General features: G+C 44.7%; 1 protein-coding gene across 2 annotated transcripts in view; it reads left to right on the forward strand.

Moving 5' to 3' along the window:
- Positions 1-685: 685 nt before the first annotated feature.
- The window catches only part of ATL2 (atlastin GTPase 2), a 39,089-nt gene continuing 19,279 nt past the window's right edge, over positions 686-20,495 (forward strand). For both annotated transcript variants that reach the window (XM_032184409.1, XM_032184408.1), the window contains exons 1-2: positions 686-753; positions 16,695-16,975. In XM_032184409.1, the coding sequence (XP_032040300.1) occupies positions 693-753; positions 16,695-16,975 (342 nt within the window). In that variant the 5' untranslated portion in view covers positions 686-692. The remainder of the gene's footprint in view (positions 754-16,694; positions 16,976-20,495) is intronic.

The following is a 20,495-nucleotide window of genomic DNA, read 5'->3' on the forward strand; positions in this document are numbered from 1 at the left end:
GCGTAACTCAGGACCTCCACAGAGAGGGAGTGGGTATGTGGCTGTGGCGAGCCAGCTTTCTGCAAAGCTGCTCCCACCTCACATTGACCAGGGGAAGAAGCCATGGTGTGGTGATCGCTCAGACTGAGCAGGAATAATGTTTAGGTCTTTAATAACAAGCCTAACACCCTTCTATAGATTAATGAAACACTATGGATACCTTAAAGGAGGCTGTAGGGAGGTGGGGTTGGTCTGTTCTCCCACATGCCTGGTGACAGGATGAGGGAAAAGGGGCTGAAGGTGCGCCAGGGGAGGTTTATGTTGGATGTTAGGAAGAAATCCTTCACTGAAAGGGTTGTGAGGCATTGGGGTGGGTGGAAGTGGTGGAGTCGCCATCCCTGAAGGTCTTTAAAAGGCGTATAAGATGTAGAGCTTAGGGATATGGTTTAGTGGAGGACTATTAGTGCTAGGTCAGAGGTTGGACCGGGTGATCGTGGAGGTCTCTTCCAACCTAGGTGCCTCTATGAGAGCTGCTGGGGCACAGCCGGGGGGGTGTGGGGGGGAACACCTCATGGCCGCCCCTTGCCAGCAGCGGGCGGCGCTAGGACCCGGCGCGCCCGCTCCTTGAAGCGCGCGCGCGCCGCCAGCGGCCGCGCGAGGCCTGGGCGGCGGAGCTCTGACGTCACGGCGAGTTAATTTTAAACCCGCACAAGATGGCGGCCAGGGACGCGGCGCGGCGCAGGGGTCCGGCCCGCCAACGGCCCGAGCCCGCAGGTAACGCGCCCCCCCCCCCCCCCGCCAACGGCCCCGCCAACGGCCCCGCCGCGGCCCTCAGGCGCCCGCTAACGGCAGCGGGGCCGCCCGCGCGGCTCCCGGCGGCGAGGCGAGGCGCGGGGCCGCGTCCCGGTGGTGTGTGTGTGTGTGGGGGGAGGCCCCGGGTGTTCTCCTTTCCCCCCCCCGGTCCTCCTCAAAATGGCGGGAGGGGGGATCCGGGGGGCTCCGGGGGTTTTGGGCTCGGTCTGTGGCGCTGGGGGAGCCGGGGCAGGCCCCGGGGAGCCGCTTTCCCACCTCGGTGCGGGGAAGGAGGCGGCTGGCACGGGGCTGGCGGCCGGAATGCGGCCTCCTGGGCCGGGGGGGGGCGGCTCTGCGGCCGGAGTTTGCACAGGGCCTCTGCGCGAGGTCGTCTCCCTTAGGGGGTCTTACCAGCGCTGCTCAAACGCCTCATCTCTACAGCCATATATGTGCCTTTGTACGGGTTCGTTTCTCCAGGATATCCCACCAGGATAGCTCAAAAGCTTCGTCTGTACAGCTGTACCCACCGTAATTCCATTTTATGGAGGACCCAGGGCTTGCAGAGGGACTGCCAGACTTAACCAGGCTACCACACTAAACCAGACTACCAGACTAAATCCGAATTGCATCAGGTTTTAGCACCGAACTGTTCTCACATCTCCATACAACTCTCGCTTAATTTGTTGGAGTGGTTGAACTGGGCACGGTTAAAACAAAAGCCAGCAGGTGCCATGTGGCGTTGTTGGTTTGAGTGGCTTCATCTGCCAGCCAGTGAGGAATGGGGAAGTCTAACAGCGCTGTAAACTGGCAGGTGCAGGGCAGCCACTCTGCTGACTTTCTTATAGGGAGGAAAAGGCAAAAACTACTGAGCGTGTGGAAGTGGCTGGGTATGTTTGGCAGTGCTGCAATTTTAATGACTTAAAGCAGTCCAGAGATTGAAATCGAGGATATAATTGCTTGAGTATTGGTTTCTTTTTACTCCCTCCCCTGCTAGCGCTGCTGAATTTTCTTTGGTGGTTCTCTGCTCTCAGCAGTATGTGGCTTAATAATCTTAGATAAAGTGTTTAGACCATTGCTTAACTTTCTTGGGGTCAGAGTAAGCACCAGCACACCTGTAATAAGTGGCCTTTAAGGTAGCTATGTCATCACTAGCGATGGAAACAAGAGCATGTCACTATTAAGTTGCTTAGGTATTTTAGGCATGGAGCAGCTTAATTGACAGGGTCTGCCTGTACAGCTGTGGGTGATCTGTGCTTGCCTGCAGAAGAGCTTTCTGTATAATGAAATAAAGGAGTGTGGTAGACTGGAATAGTTGGAAGAAGAGGAATGTAACAGGAGAGGCTTAGAACTTCTCTTGTACCACTACCAAGTGTTGCTTAACAGCTGTTCTGTTCCAGCTTACAGTAAAGTCACTAATGATGTTATAATCCCTCCTTAAATAATAGCCACAGCTCTCTGGTGTTTCAACTGGAAATCTTTTGAAAGCAGGGAGAGGGGTGTTGCAGAAGGCTGGATTCTTCCCTTCTCATGTTGTTCCCTTGCTGGCAGCTTATAGGCACTTCTGAAATAGTTCATGTAAAAACTGTTCTGTGCTGGAACTACCCAGAAAGCATTCTTTTAGATATGTTGCCCTCTCCTTGTTCAGGAGGCTGCTCCTGTTTGGGTCAGGTGGGCTGGAGTGCGTGAGCCAGATCTCATAGGGGGGCTGATACGTCTCAGGTGCCGTGTGGTGACTGTGGTCCCTGTGTTCCAGTTCAATATCCGTGATTAATGTTTCGTTACTGACTAGACTAATGAAGTGCTACTGACTGGAGCAAGATACGGTGATACCTGAGTGTCTGTGCTCTCCCCGTGTCCTAGTAAGAACAGGAGCACTGCCTCGAGCTGCCTGGACTGTGGATAAATGCAGGTGTGTTGGAGAGAAGGAGGGATGGGGATTTTTCTCTGCAATAGCAAAGCGCTTAGCTCCTGATGGCAGTGTCACAACCTCTCCAGCTCTGAGGGTTGCCCAACTGTGAGAACAGATGTAACGAGCAGACTGAAGTGCAGGTAAATGACTCTGTTTTTGCTTTGGTAGTGAACCATGTCTTGGTGTGCTAATCTCTTAGCACAAGTTGGATCACAGGTTTTATTCAGCACTGTAACTTGTTTCAACTTTGTGCCTGTCATTAGTAGAATGTTGTACATCTCAGCACAGCCTGTAAAAGGTTTTAACAGCTCCAAGGACATTCATGAGGAAAGCTGCCAAGTTTCACTAAAATCTGTCTTTCAGTAAAGTTTGAAGTTGTTTTTTGTAACTGCACTGTAGTTACAAAACGAACTCTATCCGGGGGATGATTTTTGAGGTTCTGATATGGCAGTCTTCTAATGGGAAGTTTTAATCTTTAAAGTTCGACTTGTTTCCTTGTTCTTGCTGTGTGCTGTGCCCACAGTGGGATCTTCAACTTGCCAGTTTGAGTGCTGTTTTCCACCTTTTTGCTAAATCCTGTGGTAACATCTCAAACTTTCTACACTAGCGTTTCAAGGTTTTGTCTTTAATCTCAACTATGGAAAGTGAACAAGACACAAATATTTTATAGGTATCTGCGTAGGCTTGCTGTGTTTGTCATTCATGAGCCACTAGAAACTTTCAGAAGTAATTATAGGCATTGGTTCTGAAGACTTTATTCTTACTGGAAAATGAGTGGTCTATTTCTCAAAACACTTGGGACTATTTCTCAAAACACTTCCAGCAACCTGAACTTTAATGTTGAGCTGTCCAGGAGGAAAGATGAAAGCAGCTTTACTTATTTGCTGAAGGTTGTTCTTGACATTAAGAATATTAATTTATCCTAGAGCTGACTTTGACGCTGTAGTGCTGTAAAGTTGATTTACATCTGAGTATATTTGCAGGGTGGGGGTTTGTTATGAACACCAGAACAAACATATGTTTCATGAGCAAGTTTGAAATACATGTGAAAACTTGGCTAAGATTGATGTCTGCTACTTTGCTTAACTGCGAAGAGATGATCGATACAAAACAAGTACTGCCTATTAGAGTAAGGATGGTAATCAAGTCATTACTAGCAACAAATTAATATGTAAAAGGAACTGATTTTCTCGGGGCATTGATGGCTAACTTGGCTTGGCTTCTAACTTCTGTTTATATCAGAAAGATATTAATATATTTTGTGTAGCTTTCATTTCCAGGAAAGCAAGATTTTTTTTGTATAGTAAAGACATGTTTTGTAACACATTCACTATAAAAAATCTGAGGAACTCAGAAGGTGTTTAAACTTTGGAAGTCTTTTCTCTATCCACTTAGCAAACTCGAAATGAAATCTGGGGGATTTTGAGGATCTGTCTGTCTTCTTTCCACTGGTAGTTCTTAGTTGACTGAATTTTATCTCCCAAGACTGGAAGGTTACGCCCATTATCACGCCCATTATCTCCTGTAGCTGTACAAACAAGTTGCTGTGAGGTGACCTAAAGCAGAAAGTAATGCTGAGCAAGTAACTACCTGCTGGTGTCGGACCGGAGTTCTTGCTCTGCAGCAAAGCAAGGAGCTCACCCTTCCTTTTCCTTTTGGGAGCGAGCATACGCATGCCATTAGAGCACCATGGAGGGTAAGTTCACTTAATGAATTGCCTCCATGGCAGGTTATTCGTGTGCTTGCATATCCTGAAGCTATCCAATTGCTTTGCCTGGAGTCAGCTACTGCAAACCCTTGCTACTACGTGGGGTTGTTACTCCTTAAGGTAACAAGGCTGGTTTGTTCCACGTTCTGGTGTGTGAATAGTAGGTCTTAGTGCTTAGTATGATCTCTGAAGCTAAATAGGTCTTTTCTCCCTTTCCCATTAAGTAAACAGAGGAAAAAATAGCTATGCTAATTTTATAGTGGTTACTAGCTGGCTCCTCTTAATGGCTGGAAGAGCTTAAAGTGGAATGGTTGACACCAAAGATGGCATTACTGAGCCACGCAGCGTCCAGGGTGGCCTGACAAAAACTCCCCGACTGGATGCAAGTAACTGAGTTACAGGATGGCTTGGTGAATGCATGAGCAGAGCTAAGAGGCTGAAATAATGATGCGTTATTTTCTTAGCAAATTTAATGCAAAAGAGAAGTTCATTTGAAAACAAAATGCAGAAATGATTCTCGAAAGGCTGATATTGAAAAGTCTTTCGCCCTGCTTTTCTCTGTCTTACAGGAATGGGTAAGAAGTGTCAAGGCTGTAAGAGTGCACAGGGTGCCTTTTGAGAAAGGACTCAGCTTACAGCTTGGTCACTGGGCCTCTGATTTACAGATTGGGTGCTGTAGGAAGAATTTTCTGAGGTGTCTTGTTCATGTTGTTCACATCTAATTTTTTCTTCTAGCTTTACTTTCAGTGTAGAGAATGAACTAATTGGTTGTATTTGTGGGCTCACATGACAGTGGCTTTTGCATGGCAAGGTGGTTTTTTTTTTTTTTTTTTTTTTTTTGGTGCTACTTAAGCCTTGGCAGGTTTCTCTTAGACTGAAAGAAGCTAAAACCTGGAAGGTGGCAGAGTTGGAGACTTGAACTAATAAAATGTTTAACTAATAAAATACAGATTACAGGCATAGGGTTTAGAATATAATTATCAGTAAATTGATTCTGGAAAGCAGAATGTGGTTTGGTCTTATGCAAGTTGTTGCTTGATTGAGATGAGAATCAGGTTCCAGTCTGTAGGTAGTGTCAGAGCACAATACAGGCATGTTGGATTTGTAAGCTTTTGTGGCTATCGGTAAAATATTTGAAGTGTCTCTTGAGCAATAAATTGTGTAATGATTCTAGGACAAGGCTTTTTTTCTCCTTGGTTTGAAAATCGTATAGAAGCCTGTTGGAGAGTATATTAACTGCTTGTACTGATGTGTTAGGACTAATCCTCGTACATTGTGTGTGCTTGGAAAAGTTGTTCTCACCTCTTATCTTCTTGAACAGGATGGTACTGCTGAGTGGAAGAGTGACTGTGGTTATTTTAACTGTCTCTGTAAGCCCAATCCTGCGATACCACTCCTGCAAACTTGTATGCTTTGTCCTGTTTCCCTCCCTTCCCCACCCCTTTCTGCATTTCCAGCCACAGAGGTAGGTGTAAGGGTCTTCTGGTTTTGGCTTGTGGCTCTTTGTTTACCTTGATCTCTGTGCTGTGATCTACGTGCAGAACCTTAAATAATGGGGAGAAACGAAAGCATGTGTAAATCCTCTGCCTAATATGGCAGTCATTACTGTAGTGATTTCAGGAGAGGAGCATTCACTTGAACTGCTGGGCATGGAGGCGGCAGCTCGGCTTCCTTTACTTCTATTGCACAAACATAGAATAGCAGGGAAAATACTGGTGTAGAAAGCTACCTTAAAGGTTCTTGATACAAGAAAAATAATTTCAGAAGTCATCTTGCTTTTAATTGGAGTGTTTTCTTGAATGCTTTGCAGTTCTAAACTAATACTAGGGGATTGTTCTTGGTAATGACAGCAGTGTGACTCCAAACAAGGGCTGAAAGCTGCCCTTGAGGCGTTATCACATATCTTCCAAGCAACGAAGTCTTAAGCTTGTCATGGGGATAAGGGCGGGAATGCAGCACAAAATACTTAAAAGGAAATGTTTCTAAATGCTACCGTGTCAGGCTTCTTAGTACGGAAATTGTTTGGAAAAGTGCAGTAAGCAGTGCTTTCGGGTGTTGGGGCACGGAACTGGGGTATTTTCTACATCTAATAGTACTGTAGAAATAAGTGGCTATTGGAAATCTATTGTACATCCTGTTCTGAGATTTAAAAAGGGAAAGAATCTTTCCAAATAAAATAATGGTGATAGGAGCATTAAAAGAAGCAACTTCTGAAAAAAATGAAGTTAAATAGCAATAGAAGAATAAATGCTGTTCACTGTGAACGCTTGGATAGCAGATGTGAATAACTCCTTGTGGAACCTTCAGGTGCTACTGAGAGTCCCGCTTATTTGGAAGACCCTTAAAATGCAGTCTGCTACATTTAAAGAGGTTGGAAGTTGGCTTGTGCTACACTGAGACTAAGAATAACATTGGGTGTAAGTACTTTGAGTTGCAGACATATCACCGTTGCATTAAGCAAATATCAAACCGAGCCGTTTGGTCTAAACCCTTGTTGACTTCTCATTTCTGTAGTGCCCTAGAACTGACCAGGTTAAGCTTTGGGGAGCTTTACAAAGCAGCACACCGCTATCTTTGTTTGGGTTCATCTTGTAAACTTGGCCTTATCCCCAGGGTTTATCCTCAATACACTGAGAAGAAAGACTTCTGGCACCCACAGACTGAGATCACTGCATGGGGTCTACAAAGACAAATCTGTTGGCTGCAGGAGGATTAAACATAGTCTTCAGACAGTTGCCTATTTTCTTCCTGTACCCAAGTGTGAGGTGGCAATTAAAGCACTTGTAGATTAAGCATACGATGTGCTGTCCTGCAGAAAAGTAGTTGGATTGGCACTGAGAGCTTGAGGTAAATACCAGTAGTAACCTGTTTCCCTTCTCTCTGCTCCTTAAATCTGGGATTATTCCCTCTTTTCCTCAGTGCTGTGCTCCCCACAAGGCTAGACTGTTAGCACACCGGTAACAATGGCATTCGCTGTTCCAGGAAAGTGCTGGCTAAAAAAAAAAAGTGAAGACTTATTAATGCTGTTTGAGGCTGCTGTATTAACAAGGGCCGTGAATGATGCTAAAGAAGACTAGGTAAGCGTTGAGCCCTTTGGACTGATGCAAAGGTGCTTGTAGCGTGGAACCGAGCTACTGAAGTGGGAGAGTTTTACAGCGCCCATGTGACAAATTAACTGCTGTGATTTTTGAAACCAAGACTCAGCAGAGATCTCTGAATAGGTACAGTATTTTCAGTAGGAGTGTCCAAGGGAACTCTCCTCTAGCGCAGGAGGGCCTGCGCTAAGCTCAAGGTCTTGCCACCAGTTACCCACTCCTGACAAAACTAAAGCTGGTGTTAACCTGCATTTGTAGAAGAAGGAGACCTTGTTAAGTGAAGGTTAACAAGTGTGCTGGCTAACCCTACCTAAATCTGAGCTCTTTCACATCTAGACAAATCCTTGGCAACACACTGTCCGATCCAGTTACAGCCCAGTTGTCTCCCCATCTTCACAGAGTTATCACATATCGCTCGGTCAGTCCCCACATGAACGCACTCCTTAGCTGTACTTGTGTGTTCGGGGGCTCTGGAGAAGTTTTCCAGCTTGCCTGGCTGGTAGTTAACAAAGCCAAACATTTCTTTTGGCACCGGTGCTGAGTCAAGCATCTTGTGCCTCCCCCTCGTTTGTGCTGGTGCAGCTGTTTCAGAGGCTGCGGGGTGCACACCACATCACCTCGTGTGCGTGTTTGTTCAAGATAAGTTTGTGCCTGGACCAAGGACAGTGGTGCCAACGCAGAGGGCAGCAGTCCTGTGCTGTTCAGCAGTACAGATGAATTTACCCTATGCCCTGAGGTCAGATAATGCAGTTGCGTGGCTCCACTTTGCCTGTCTTCACCTCTGGTGCTTGTTGGACTCTTACAGAACTGATAGAGCTCGTAGAAAACGATTCGTATTGGATTGCTTTTTCTGCTGGGGTGTTTTTTTTTTTTTTTTTTTTTTTTTTTTAATTGGCTTGGCTCTCAGCAGCGCTGGGTGCGTTGCAAAATTAGCAGGGAAGGCAGCGTGGTGCTGCGTGGGGCTGCGAATGGGAAGGAGTGGGAGAGCCCTTGTGTGAGGGGGAGCTTAAACCTCGGCTGTGCTGCTGGAGCAGCCTTGGAGAGGCAGCAGGGGAGGGAGGAGGCAGTTCTTGGCACTGTCCCATTGGCAGAAAAGATGCACTTTGAGCTGGTGTCTTTGCAAGGGACTTCTGCCTGGCAGAGATGTGGAAATGATGGAGAGCAGGTGTGGGGTTGTGAATGGTGTGGGCTCGGTTAGGTGTTGTGTGGGTCAGTTGCAGGTTAGTGGTTAGCAGCAGGGACTGCGGGGAAAACTGCTCGTGGTGTAACCCCATGAAAACAATTTCTTCCTTCAGCCCCTATGAAAGCACTGCACACAAGGTGTGACTTTGTTTTTGTTTCAGTTATCCCCGAGATGTGATTTGTGTGGTCGGCTTTGCCTCTTCCTGTTTTGCTTCTCGGTGTTCTGGGCGCTGTTTTGTTTGTATGTGCTGTGTTTCCCTCTGCTGTGCATGTGAAAGGGAAGCATGACCGAGGAAAACACTGTGTGTGTGTTACTGACACTGCCAGGCTAACCATTTTCCTCAGAAGAGAGAGGAGGGAGGGACCAAAATCATCCATGAAGATGTCTGCAGGTAGTTACTGTGTCAGGTCTGCTGGTTACATGATCTAGAGAAGGCAGTTTCTTAATGGAAACACAATCTCTCCCTGCACTGCTCTTACCTCTGAAATTAAATCTGGAAAACTAATAAAATTATGGAGTACAGTGCTGGAAAAGCTGGATGGAGGCTGTCTAAGCTGCAGGTATTTCAGGGGAGGCAGGAAACTGGATGCAGGCTGAAGGCTGGGCTAGAAGAGCACTTTGCTTGGAGGCTTCAGATGAGAGCATGGCCTGATCCAGAAGAAGCCTCCTGACTTGCTCTTTTCCTTAAACCTGTTGATGTTCCTGACTGACAGCTTGTTTATCCTGGAAGTGAATACGGAAACTTGCCCTCCAGCATGTCTCCCTGTGTAGCAAAACTCAGCACTTGCTTGAGCCTGTGGCCACAGAACAGATGCAGCAGGGTGTCTAAAGCTGTTCTGGCTACTAATCTAAAGATCAAACGTGGGATAATTGCAGTTGGCATCTCCCACCTTGTTCCTATCTCCCTGTTCTCCTCACTCCAAACCATGGTTTGGGATAGCTGGTCATTCTCTTGGTTGCTGACATGTGGGAAGTGCATACAAAGTATGTAAGCTGCAGTTATGCACTAAAACAATTAGGAAATACCAGCTGGATTTTCTTGGGTGAGCAACGACCTTAAGGGTGAGGAGAAGGCCTTGTAGTACTTCCATCTACCTTCGTCTTCATATTTTAAAGCAGCATTCTTTGAGGGGGCTGGAAAAGTACTGGTAAACCTTATTGTGGGTAGAGATCCTGGTAGGCTCTTCAGTGAGTATGCTAATAATAGCTGTGGTTTTTCAGCAGAGTGGAAGGATGAGGAGCGTGCTTTGTCACTATCCCTACCCTCCAAGTTTTCCCTTGTAGCTATGGAGAAACATCCTTCTAAGTTCACGATGTGCTTTCGGGAAAGCAGTCCTTTTATATAAAAAACTCTTTTTGCTGCTTGCTTTCCGGGGCTGGGTCACAGTTTGTGCTGCTCCTGCCTTAGCATCTGCTCATCGGTGTGCTCTTGCTTGCGTGCATTTACTGAAAACAGCCGAATTTGAAGGTTAACTTTCTTGCCGCACCTCTTCATTGAAGGGGAGAGAAAAGCTGGAGGGAGGCTTCATTTTAATGGAGAATGCAAAATGCCAGCGTAGTGTTTTGCATGGCTGTGGGAGAGCTCTCTGCTCCTGCATGCAGACCCTTCAACAGAGAAAGCAATTTAAAGCACTTCGGGAGTAGACAGACCTATTGTCTGATCAGTTATGATGCTTCGTAGGTATCTAGGTCATCAGAATATCTTTTTTCCTTTTTCCTGGCAGAACTGTAGCTTCAGGTTTTTTGCTTCTGCTAGTAGTTTATGTAACAGTTCCAGATCTGTCCCTTAACATCCCATTGCCCTGAAGGAGCAGAGAGAGTTAAATGTGCCTTTCTCCCCCCTTCTCCTCTGCCACTCTTGTTTGGATATCCAATAAGTCTTTGGAACTTAGCTCATCAGTCCTATTTATAGCTGAAGTATTCAAAACATTTAATTATTTCTGGCCTTAAAATGAGCTACTTGGCAGTATTTGCTAGGCAGCAATAGGGAAGCAGCGATGCATTAAGATATGCAGCAGCCCCGTAACTTTCATACGGGTCTTGCTGGGAGTTAATTGCTTGGAGGTGGACTGCTGGAGAAAGGAGAGGACAATTTTGTGGCTTAAACCTACTTTTTTTTTTTTTTTACATCGGATGTGCCAGATTTTTTACCTTGTCCAAATAAGGCTTGAAGGTTAACCTATTTTTTTTCTCTGCTCTGGAATTGAATTCACACATGCCTACACTCCCCTTGGTTCACTACATCGAAATGAGAAACATTTAAATAATTTGTCTTCCTGCCTAATGAAGATTTCCTAGGTGAGGCTCCGAGAGAAAGCATCGCATTTAGATGTGGTGCAGTGACTTCTTCACGATAACTTATTTTAAGCTTTTACTTGAAGCTGTGAACTCCCTCGGGGTGTGGAGGTACAGCAGGATTTCAAGCCAGATAGGTGAGAGTTGGTGCAGTCTGCCTCAGCTTGCTTCCCCATTCAAGTGTGGGGGGACCTGGACTGAACTGTGGGTGGAGTGGGGTGTGTTTGGGGTGGATTTGGGTCACTTTGTAAGGATGCAGATGTGTTATTTCTGTAGAGCATTGGGAAAAAGAGTTGAGGGATGCCGAGTGCTGATGTAGCAAGTTGTGACAGAACTTCTGATTTACAATGGACATCTAGCAAAGTGCAGCTTTCCATATAAGCAGGGTTATTAAGACTACGAGCTGGAAGACTTGGACTTTCCCATGTCTCTCTTAACTCCTGGTGACAGAGCAAATGGAAGGAACACTGGTGAGCCATCTACCCTAAATGAAAGTGACTTCTTTAGCTGCCTGTTTATAATGCGAGTCTTCAATCCCATTTGCTTTTTAGTGGCTTAAATTTACTTCTGTGTTGTGCTGCATCTGTGTGCAGTTATCTGGGTCAACCCCAGTGTCCAGAGAAGCAATTACTAGATGGCATTTGGGGCTTGTTGATTGGAAACACACACTGTATCTTAAAACAGAGTTCAGCAATTAGTGTCTTTCCTCTTATGAAGGAATGTGAATGAGGTGTTTAACCAGCTCAGGCTGTATTTGGGTTGAAACTTGAAGGTAGCTCTGTTGGTATTTGGTTTCAATGAATGTGGTTAGGGGGAGAAACTTGCATTTAAAGCAGGTTGTGTCTCTTATCTCATAGCATGCAAGTTGAGCTGACTGCTCTCACTCCCATGTTCTTACACTGCAGGGCAAATAGGTCATCAGCTGCTTCTGTGCCCTTTGGGGGAAGCAGGCATTAGCTTCTGTTCATTTCACCTCTTACTTTAAGAAGCGGCTGATTCAGTTGGGTTTGTTCAGATAAAATATTCCCTGTACCTACACAGACAGTTACTGTTCCCAAAACCTGGCTTAGCGTTTCAACAAATGCTGCTTGTTCTGGACACTTAACTGGTGAGTGTCGGCAGCACGCCTTCTGTAGCAGTTGCTGATGGAGTGCAGAGCTCTTGGGGAAGCTGGCCAGTGGTTTCTTCCTGAGGCTGGATTTGTTTCCGCTCCCGTCTGTCTGCTTCTGTGCCTTGCTGCATGGTTTTGCTTCTCCTGTGTCTCCTAGCCTGCTTCCCTGGCTCAGGAAGCGATTACACACCATTGAAATTGTGCAGCAGCTCTACTGCTACTATGAAGGATGCAGGCTGGAAGAGGTTGAAATGGAGAAAGGAGTGATGAGCAAACAGCTACAGGATGAGGACTGAGCGGATGGCAGACTTCGGGATGAGTCCAGCCGACAGTCCTCCTGCATTAGCTTTGGCCGGAGCAGGGTATGTGAGTGCAGTCCGAAGTGCATTCGTTCAATAGTGCACGAGTCTCAAAGGGCAGCTGTGCAGCTTGTAAAAACAAAGCCATGGCTTTCTGGGTCTGCCACGCTGCTCTCCAAGCTCCAACGCCATGTGTTGTGATAGATGAGAGCTGTTCTGTGCGTACGGAAAGCCCGAGGGCCAGTCTTCTGTGCACGTGGGCATTTCCACCAGCATCAGGACCAGCTCTGTGCCGTACCCCTGGAACAACCAAGTCCTCGTGAGTGGATGTGCTGGAGCTGTAACCCCAGTCCTGGAATAGAACTGGAAGACTTAACACTTTGGGAAAGTCCAAAACAAAAAAGGCCAACAGCAAAGCAAACAAAAATCCCACCCAAGGCAACAGAATCGTGCTGCTCTGGTTGCCTCTTGAGCTTTCCTGGATGTGTTGTCATGGAGACCTGTGGAGGGAGGCTGCCACGAGCTGTGCAAATCCAGATTACCGTCCAGTTGGCTGGAAACACTCTGGTGTAGGGTGATCCTGCTGGAAAGCCACTTCTGTCCTCGTTTTTCTTACACTTAATTTGCTGGGACTGGGTTGTTAGAATGACCTAGAGTGGCATGTGGCCCTTAGGTGGGGCTTTAGGACAAATCCACCTAAATTCTGTATTTGTAGTAGTGTACTATGACTGCTGGGGCAGGTGAGGAAGGAGGAGAAACAACAACAAAAAAAAATCCACCCCTACTAACAATCAGGTATAGGTCAATAAGAATGTTCTGAATTTCATCAGTTCCTTGACAGTGCTGTGAGATTTTTTTTTTTTTATATGATCTACATCCAGGCTTGCTGTAATGCTTCTGCAGCTTCTGGAAAAAAAAAAAAAAAGGTGAAGTAGGACTGCTTGTCCTGATCATTGTTTGAGACACTGCTCTGGAAGTAGTTCTTGGAAATGGAATGTGATCCTTCTGCCCAGGACACTGAAGCCTTCTAGAAAGCCTTCCAGCATATTCCAGTGCTCTGACACAGCAACTAGCCAGAGTAACAGGGTAAGCTGCCAGAAGGTGCATGGAGAGCCAAAAGAGCTATGATGCCTGCCTTGGAGCCAGTGACAGGTTAGCATACAATGACAGCATTGCTGGGACGAGCATTAGTGCTCATTCCACAGTTAACATGCTTAACCTCGTGTGATATCTGTCCAGGTAATACCTAACCTGTCCAAAATCTCTTGAAGGGAAGGCTGCTCTGTGACGCTCGAGGATGAAGTTAGGAAATCAGCTCTTCTGGATGGATCGAGTTTCCTTTACAGCTGTCAACGCTGTGGTTCTCCAACCTCAAAGTGCTTGATTCATGTCTACGATAGCGTTTTCTGCAGGCAGGTTGAGAGCTGTCAGATGATTTTATTTTGGACTAGCCAGCCTAGTACAACACAAATCCACCAACCAAAGACAGCAAAAAAGACCCCAAACCAGCCTTTTCTCCCCACAGCTAGATGTATTGGATTTTACTTTCAAATTTTTCCTGGTGAGTGAAATATAAAGGGAATTGAACGGGACTGGAGATGAATCTTTTATCCCCTCTGAGTTATATAAGCTGCAGGGGTGCAGAAGACTATTAACAAGATGTGGACTTTCGATGGATGTATCCTGTGCAGGCTCCTGATAGTGCTATCAGCTTGTGATAGGGAGAATCTGCTTGTTTGGAAATCGTTAATGATAAATGATCACACTGCTTGTTTGTCTGGAAAGTATCTTGATGTGAGGAGGCTTCTGTGTTGGCAAAAGGACGTTGCTAAAGTTCCTGCTTTGAGGTCTGCTAAGGATCTGATGATTTCCAGGTAGGAAAAGGTGGTTAATGTCTGGCTGCAATTCAGAGAAGTTGCAGATGTTGCTTTGGATTATTTTGCAGTCTACCTTAGCTTACAAACTTGATGCCTTAGCGCTATCAGTGCAATACACATTTAAATAAAAGAATATAAGGCTGTTTTAAGTAACCAAGTTGAACTTGTCTGGGGAATACTTAGAAGCGGAGGTGTGTGTACTTTGCTATAACTCAAAAGTCTCTTCTTGGAGCTATTTAATGTTTTTATTAATAGAATTATTCCCTTTGTTTCCAAGCTGTGATGCCAAAGGCTTTCTTTACTGTCAAAATCTTTGTGCCTCGCTGGGGCCTCCTGTGTTTTCTGGCTTACAAAGAATGCTTTCTATGTGGGGCAAATCCTGCTTTGTAAACTTTTTTTCAAAAGAGGGCTTATTTAATTTCTGAGAATAGAAAAGTGTTAGCTGAAGGTGAGATCTTTTTTTTTTTTTTTTTTCTTCTGAAATGGCAACCCGTACTCTATCAATGTAGTTTGTGTAGCTTGATGTCCTGCTGACAGCTGCTCTTAAAGTTATTCCTTCCGTTTGTCAGACATGCTGGTGTAATTTTTTTTGGCCTGCTTTGTCAACCAGACTGAGTGAGGGTGATGCTAAGAGCCGTTTTGCACGCCCACTTGGATAATGCTAGAGTGTGGTTCTAGCTCCTTAGGGCTTACACTCCAGTTTACGTCCTGTTCAAACCAAGTTCTCCACTAGCTTTATTTGTTCAAACCAATACATATGTATTTTTAAAAAAGATTCAGTGCTGCTGGCCTTTGAAGCAGCACCAACATGATGATTGGAAGCGTCCCCTCTGATTTGCAAGAAAGTGAAATGCTGTCAGAACTGTCTAAAGAGACAGCTTCTGGAAAAACTCCAGGGTCACTGTGTTACCAATCTTTCAAGTCCCTGATAATGACTCAAATGTCTCATTACATCCACAAAACAGGCTGTGTTTGAGTACTGTTCCTAAGTCTTGCTGAGGATGGGATCTGGGATGCAAGATCTGGCAGGAATGGCTTGGTGCAGGTCCTGTGGGTGCTGGCAGGGTCTCTACCATGGATGAATCCAACCGTGGTGGGCTCCGTGGTGCCTTGTGGCACACAGTGCAAGAAAATGCTACTCCTGAGCTGCTCCTGCAGAAAGCATGGGGCCATGTAACACACCTGTGTACATCGTGTGACTGGAAATGGCTTTTTCATTCTCTTGGCAGAAGCAATGCTTGGAAATGTAGGCATGGCAAGCAGTCCAATGGACTGAAACTGAGATGTTCCCAGATGAGTAACTGTTAGGAAGATGCCTCAGTCAGGTTTGTGCACGTGGACTTCTCACAGAGCATGGCAAGCTGTAAATCTGAGTTTTGAGGCAATTCTGTACACACAAAAACCCTTCCAGAAGCTCGACAGCAAAACTGGGATCAGGCCAGTGGGGGAGTTCCTTTTTTCTCTGGGACAAACTTTGTTATTGTGGTACTTGGACAGGAGCAGAGTTCAGGTTACACTTGTGTGGTTGTGCTTTTTAAAGGCCTCTCACCCAGTAACTCCTGACTTCTGGAAGTCAGATTAAAATACTGTTACTACTGTGATATATGTTTGTAGGGCCATGTTGGTTTTAGTTCATCATTCATCAATAATGAAATCTGACCTGAGTAGTAGTTCTTTCAGCTACTGAAAGAATGGATTCTGAAGGGTTGACCCGAAAGACTGAAAGCTAAAAAACGAGCTCCTAATATTCTCAACTCTGTTGGAACAGTTGGTACTTACTCTTACTGAATCATGCTTAATAATGTGTCATAGGAAAAGTATGAAGCCAGAAACTGCTTCAGTGCTTGTTTTTTTAATCCCCAAGATGTTAGGCCTTACATGTGCAAACAAGCTTTTTTCCTCTTGCAAGCAGTGAACAGGCACTCTGAAGTCTGTGTCATATTTGAGAATTGAAACAGGTGTAATGAGTTGGAATTAGGAATTTAGTCTTCTGCTGATGTGGTGCTGGGGTAATGTACTGGATCAGTGGTCTTGTTTGTATGTGTTGGCTACCAAAATTGACAGAAAACATTTGTTTTTTCACAATTGTAGACGATCACCTTCCTATACGCTGTTCCAAAGAGGACAAAAAAAGCTTACTTCTACTATTTTTTTCCAGATGAGAAAAGGCCTGTAGGTTTTTAATGCAAGTTTACCTAAGAAGCCTTAAATGGGTTTTGATGCTGTAAAATCAGTTTTCTTCTGTGATTTGTTAAAACTTGGGGAATGCTGAAATCTGAAGTGTAGATGACATGCCAGGTTTGAAAATGGACAGGGAACGGCTCTTGATCTTGTCTGCACACGTTCCCAACTACATCATCAAGCCCAGTTTGATTTTTCACTTCACAAAAACGTCTAGTGTCCTAATCTCTGATTTACTAACGTAGTGTAACCTGTCAATTTGCAGGTAAGCATTATGAGGAGGAAGAAGAGGAGGATGCCCTACCTGACTCAGATGCCCTGCCAGACTCGGATGACGAGGTGGATTTGGAGAAGCCGCGCCCCATCCAGATTGTTCTTGCTCATGAAGATGACCATAACTTTGAATTAGATGAAGAAGCATTGGAAAAAATCTTGCTTCAGGAGCACATCAAAGATCTTAACATAGTAGTTGTGTCTGTAGCAGGAGCTTTCCGCAAAGGAAAATCTTTTCTGCTGGACTTCATGCTTAGATACATGTATAACAGGGTGAGTAATTTGGACTTTCCTTGGCAGGAAAAAAAATAGTTTTAGTTGTTCACATTTGTATTTGTTTACTTGAACACAAATAGCAGGTATTTTTTTTCCTTACAGCAGCTGGCTTCCTCTCCCTCTAAGTATACTGCTACTATGTGAAGAAGTGTACTTAAGTGACGATTTTACAACATACATTTACTGCAGCCATGAAGTGAATTACTGGTGTCCTGATATAAGTGGATTTGAGAAGAACTTGAATAAGGAGAGCATTCAAGGAGGGCCTTCTAGTAGTGCAAGGCCTTACCGAGGTGGTGGTTTGGGAAGATCTTGCTTTGACTCAGCCTCCTGCAGTCAAGTTGTAGCGTTAGCTTATCAATTGCTGCAAAAAGAAATTTGTCAGGTAGCTCCTGGAGGACTAATTCTGTTTACTGAGATACTGAAATACAGCAAAAGGGAGAAAGTCTCCTGTTGCCTGCTTGGAATGTGTCTCTGAACATAGTCCAAGAATTTCTTAGATCCTTTTAAGTCATGGGTTAATGAATGCCTAATCTGAAGCTTAATTCCTTCTTACTTTGTAGTTTTTTGGCTGCTGTTGTTTAGTCTCTACTATACTTTGAATTATTGGCTGTTATGGAGAAGGTGGCATAGGACTTCCTGTGAACATATACATCTTTCTGTCATGGGTTGTGCCGTGTTTTGTTTAATCTGCACAGTGAATATTAACAGTTCAGTGTTTTACTGCTTTTTTGAAGCACTTAAGGAACAGAATGGATTCCTTTGTGGTCATGGTTGTTTGGAGTTGGAATGCTTGGTAGCAGAAATTAACCACGATTGCATCTATTTTGCTTTTGTGCTAGCTGGCTTGAGGAGAAATGAAGATGAACCCTGCAGTTACAGGAAATACGGGAATATTGTAAAGAAGCTGCTGGTAGTTGGCAGATGAAGACTTCCTTTCTCTCAGTCCAAGTAATGCTTGCTATTGAGTTCTCACTGATCTGCCAAGAGCTCTGTAAGAAAGCCACTGAGGATGTTGGTAGGAGGAATACAGAGTAGCAAGCTGGTGCTCCCAACTTCTTGAGTCTAGGGAGAAATAAACATTGATATGGCTGTTCAGTGGGTCACCTTTTGTATGTGTCTAAATCCTCTCCAGTGTCCTGTTTATATTAGAGCAAAACCAACAAAACCAAACAAAACTTCCAAGAAGTATAGCAATTAGAGCTAAACGGGTGCTAGGTAGAGCAGTGCTAGTTCTTGCCAAAAATAGGCTTGGTCTTTAAGCAAACACTGGAACTTACAGATTGCAAAACAAGTTCAGAGAGCAAAACAGATTGGGACACTTTCAGCCTTGTTTAACAGTGTGCCTCTGTTCACTGCACCGTACAGCCACATTTCTCAGTTTTCTCTAGGTGTCCTTCAAAATACCATTTGTTTCACTGTCTGAAGAAGACAAACTCAGCTATCTAGTGCAACAACATCACTTGCCTAAAAGGCTCTGCTTCTTACTCTCCATTTGCTGCTTCTGGCCAGGCATTTGTGTTCTCAAGCTACAATGCTTGCAGGCCCTTAGCTGAGCTGATCCTACTCACTGATGCCTTAGAGACACTGTACTTTGAATTGTTTTCCTGCCAGCTCAGTGACGTAAACTGGCTTAGGGAAAGCGTGACAAGCATCAGAGCCACTGCAAACTGAGTGTTAGGAGTTGAGGATGAGAGAAGATGAGTGCAACGCCTCTTCTTTGGAGCCCTGCTGAATTTTATCAAGTCAAACGGTGTCCTCTATGTTTATGCAAGTGGTTTTAGTACAGGAGGGGAGGCCTTGGTATAGTTTTATATATTTTTTAAGTCTGATCTTTGTCTTCAGGCTTAATTCAGGTATGTATTTACCGTGCACTAAATGTTGGCCCTTGCACAAAATACCAGTGCATTTATGTTCATTTTATACACCGATCAAGCAATTCCAGGCTATCCTGTCCTGTTGATATTAAAGTCTGTGATGAAGAACTTGCCAAGATATGTCAGAATCCTATTTTCTTGTCTTACCTGAAAAGCTAGGGGTCATTTGAAAAGTTACTGTTCTTGTGCCAGTTGAAGTCAAAGGTAGGATTTTGAAATGGCTGGAGCTAGTTAGTATCTTCAGGGAGAAGGGTGGCATCTCATTTCAAGCACTGATACTTAGTGTTAAGGTTCATTATTTGAAAGGGGACAGAATAATTCGCCACAAAATAGCAGCAGTTGTGTGTTCAGCAAAGCTGCTGCAAGGATCCTGTGATCTGTTTCATTTTGAGCCTTATTAAGAGCTAGGTGTGGAGACACTAGTAAATTTAGATTTGAAAGCTTTTTCTTACAGGGGTGCGACCTTTCTAGATGTACTGCATATTAATGGCACTATGCAAATAAAGCTGCATTGGTCACTTCCTTGGTATGGAATATTTAAAAGGGCTATGATATAGAACTGCAGTGCAACTTAAAGCTTGATTTCTTCTAGGAACAAAGCCTTCTGTTTCACTTCTCCCATCCCTTGAATGTCTTTCAAGTCAACTTAATGGATGGAGTTTAAAACACTGAGTTTCTTGGAAAAAAAATGATGTAACAAGCTAGGAATACTTCAGTGTGATGTAAAGCTCAGTCAGAGACAGGGTTAACTGCATAGTCCACAGAACGAAGCAGCCTGAGCTGAATTTGTGCTTAAGACACCAAAGTTCCCTGTGACATGCATCATATGTGGAAATAAATGTGATAATTTGCAGTGATTGAGGTACTTAATTAGTTTTGTTCTGAGCTTCTTCAAGTAAGGGTAATACATTTCTGGACCAAATTTGTATAAATTAAGAATGGATCATATTGTTGCGTAACTTAACAGTTTCTTCTGAAGAACTGAGAAACAAGATTCCACTACCATATACCCGTGAGAGCTGATTCAGCATTGCAGAACTGGATCTTGGAGTGTTCTGAAGCCCAAAGCAGTCTTGGAGCTTCAGTTTCTACACTGGTCAGTGGATGAGTAAACATCTCTGGATGATTTAAAAACCAAAACCAACAACAAACACGCCCCCCAAAAACAAAGAAAAAACACCTGCAAGGGAACGCCGTTCAGGTTGTGTTTATTTTCACTGGTGAAGGCGTATGTGCATAATACAGAAAAACTACCTGTAAGGAGCTGTGCCTCTCTTCACTTGGATGCCTGTGCCTGTATTTTGTATGTGCTCATCTTATTTTTCACCTTTGCCATGGTTCATCCAAGTAGCAAAGCTGAATGGTGTGCTCTTAGTTTGGGAGAATGCTGATGCAGAACTGCTTAATTGACTTTCTCCTCTTAGCATAGGCTTGCTTTGCAGCAAATAATGCTGCTGGGCATGGAGGGTGTATGCAGTTATCATTCCTCTCCTCCCTCCATTTTTGAAATAAGCAGTTTCACTTATTCACAGTAAGTATTTCTATTCTGTGCAGCCTCTGGGTGCCACACACTGCTCTCAGAGATGTGAAGAGGTCTGTCCTGAGCTCTTCTGAAAACTTCCAGTGTTGAGTTAGCAAGT

This window comes from Aythya fuligula, chromosome 3 (assembly GCF_009819795.1).
Source record: "Aythya fuligula isolate bAytFul2 chromosome 3, bAytFul2.pri, whole genome shotgun sequence".
Lineage (NCBI taxonomy): Eukaryota > Metazoa > Chordata > Aves > Anseriformes > Anatidae > Aythya > Aythya fuligula.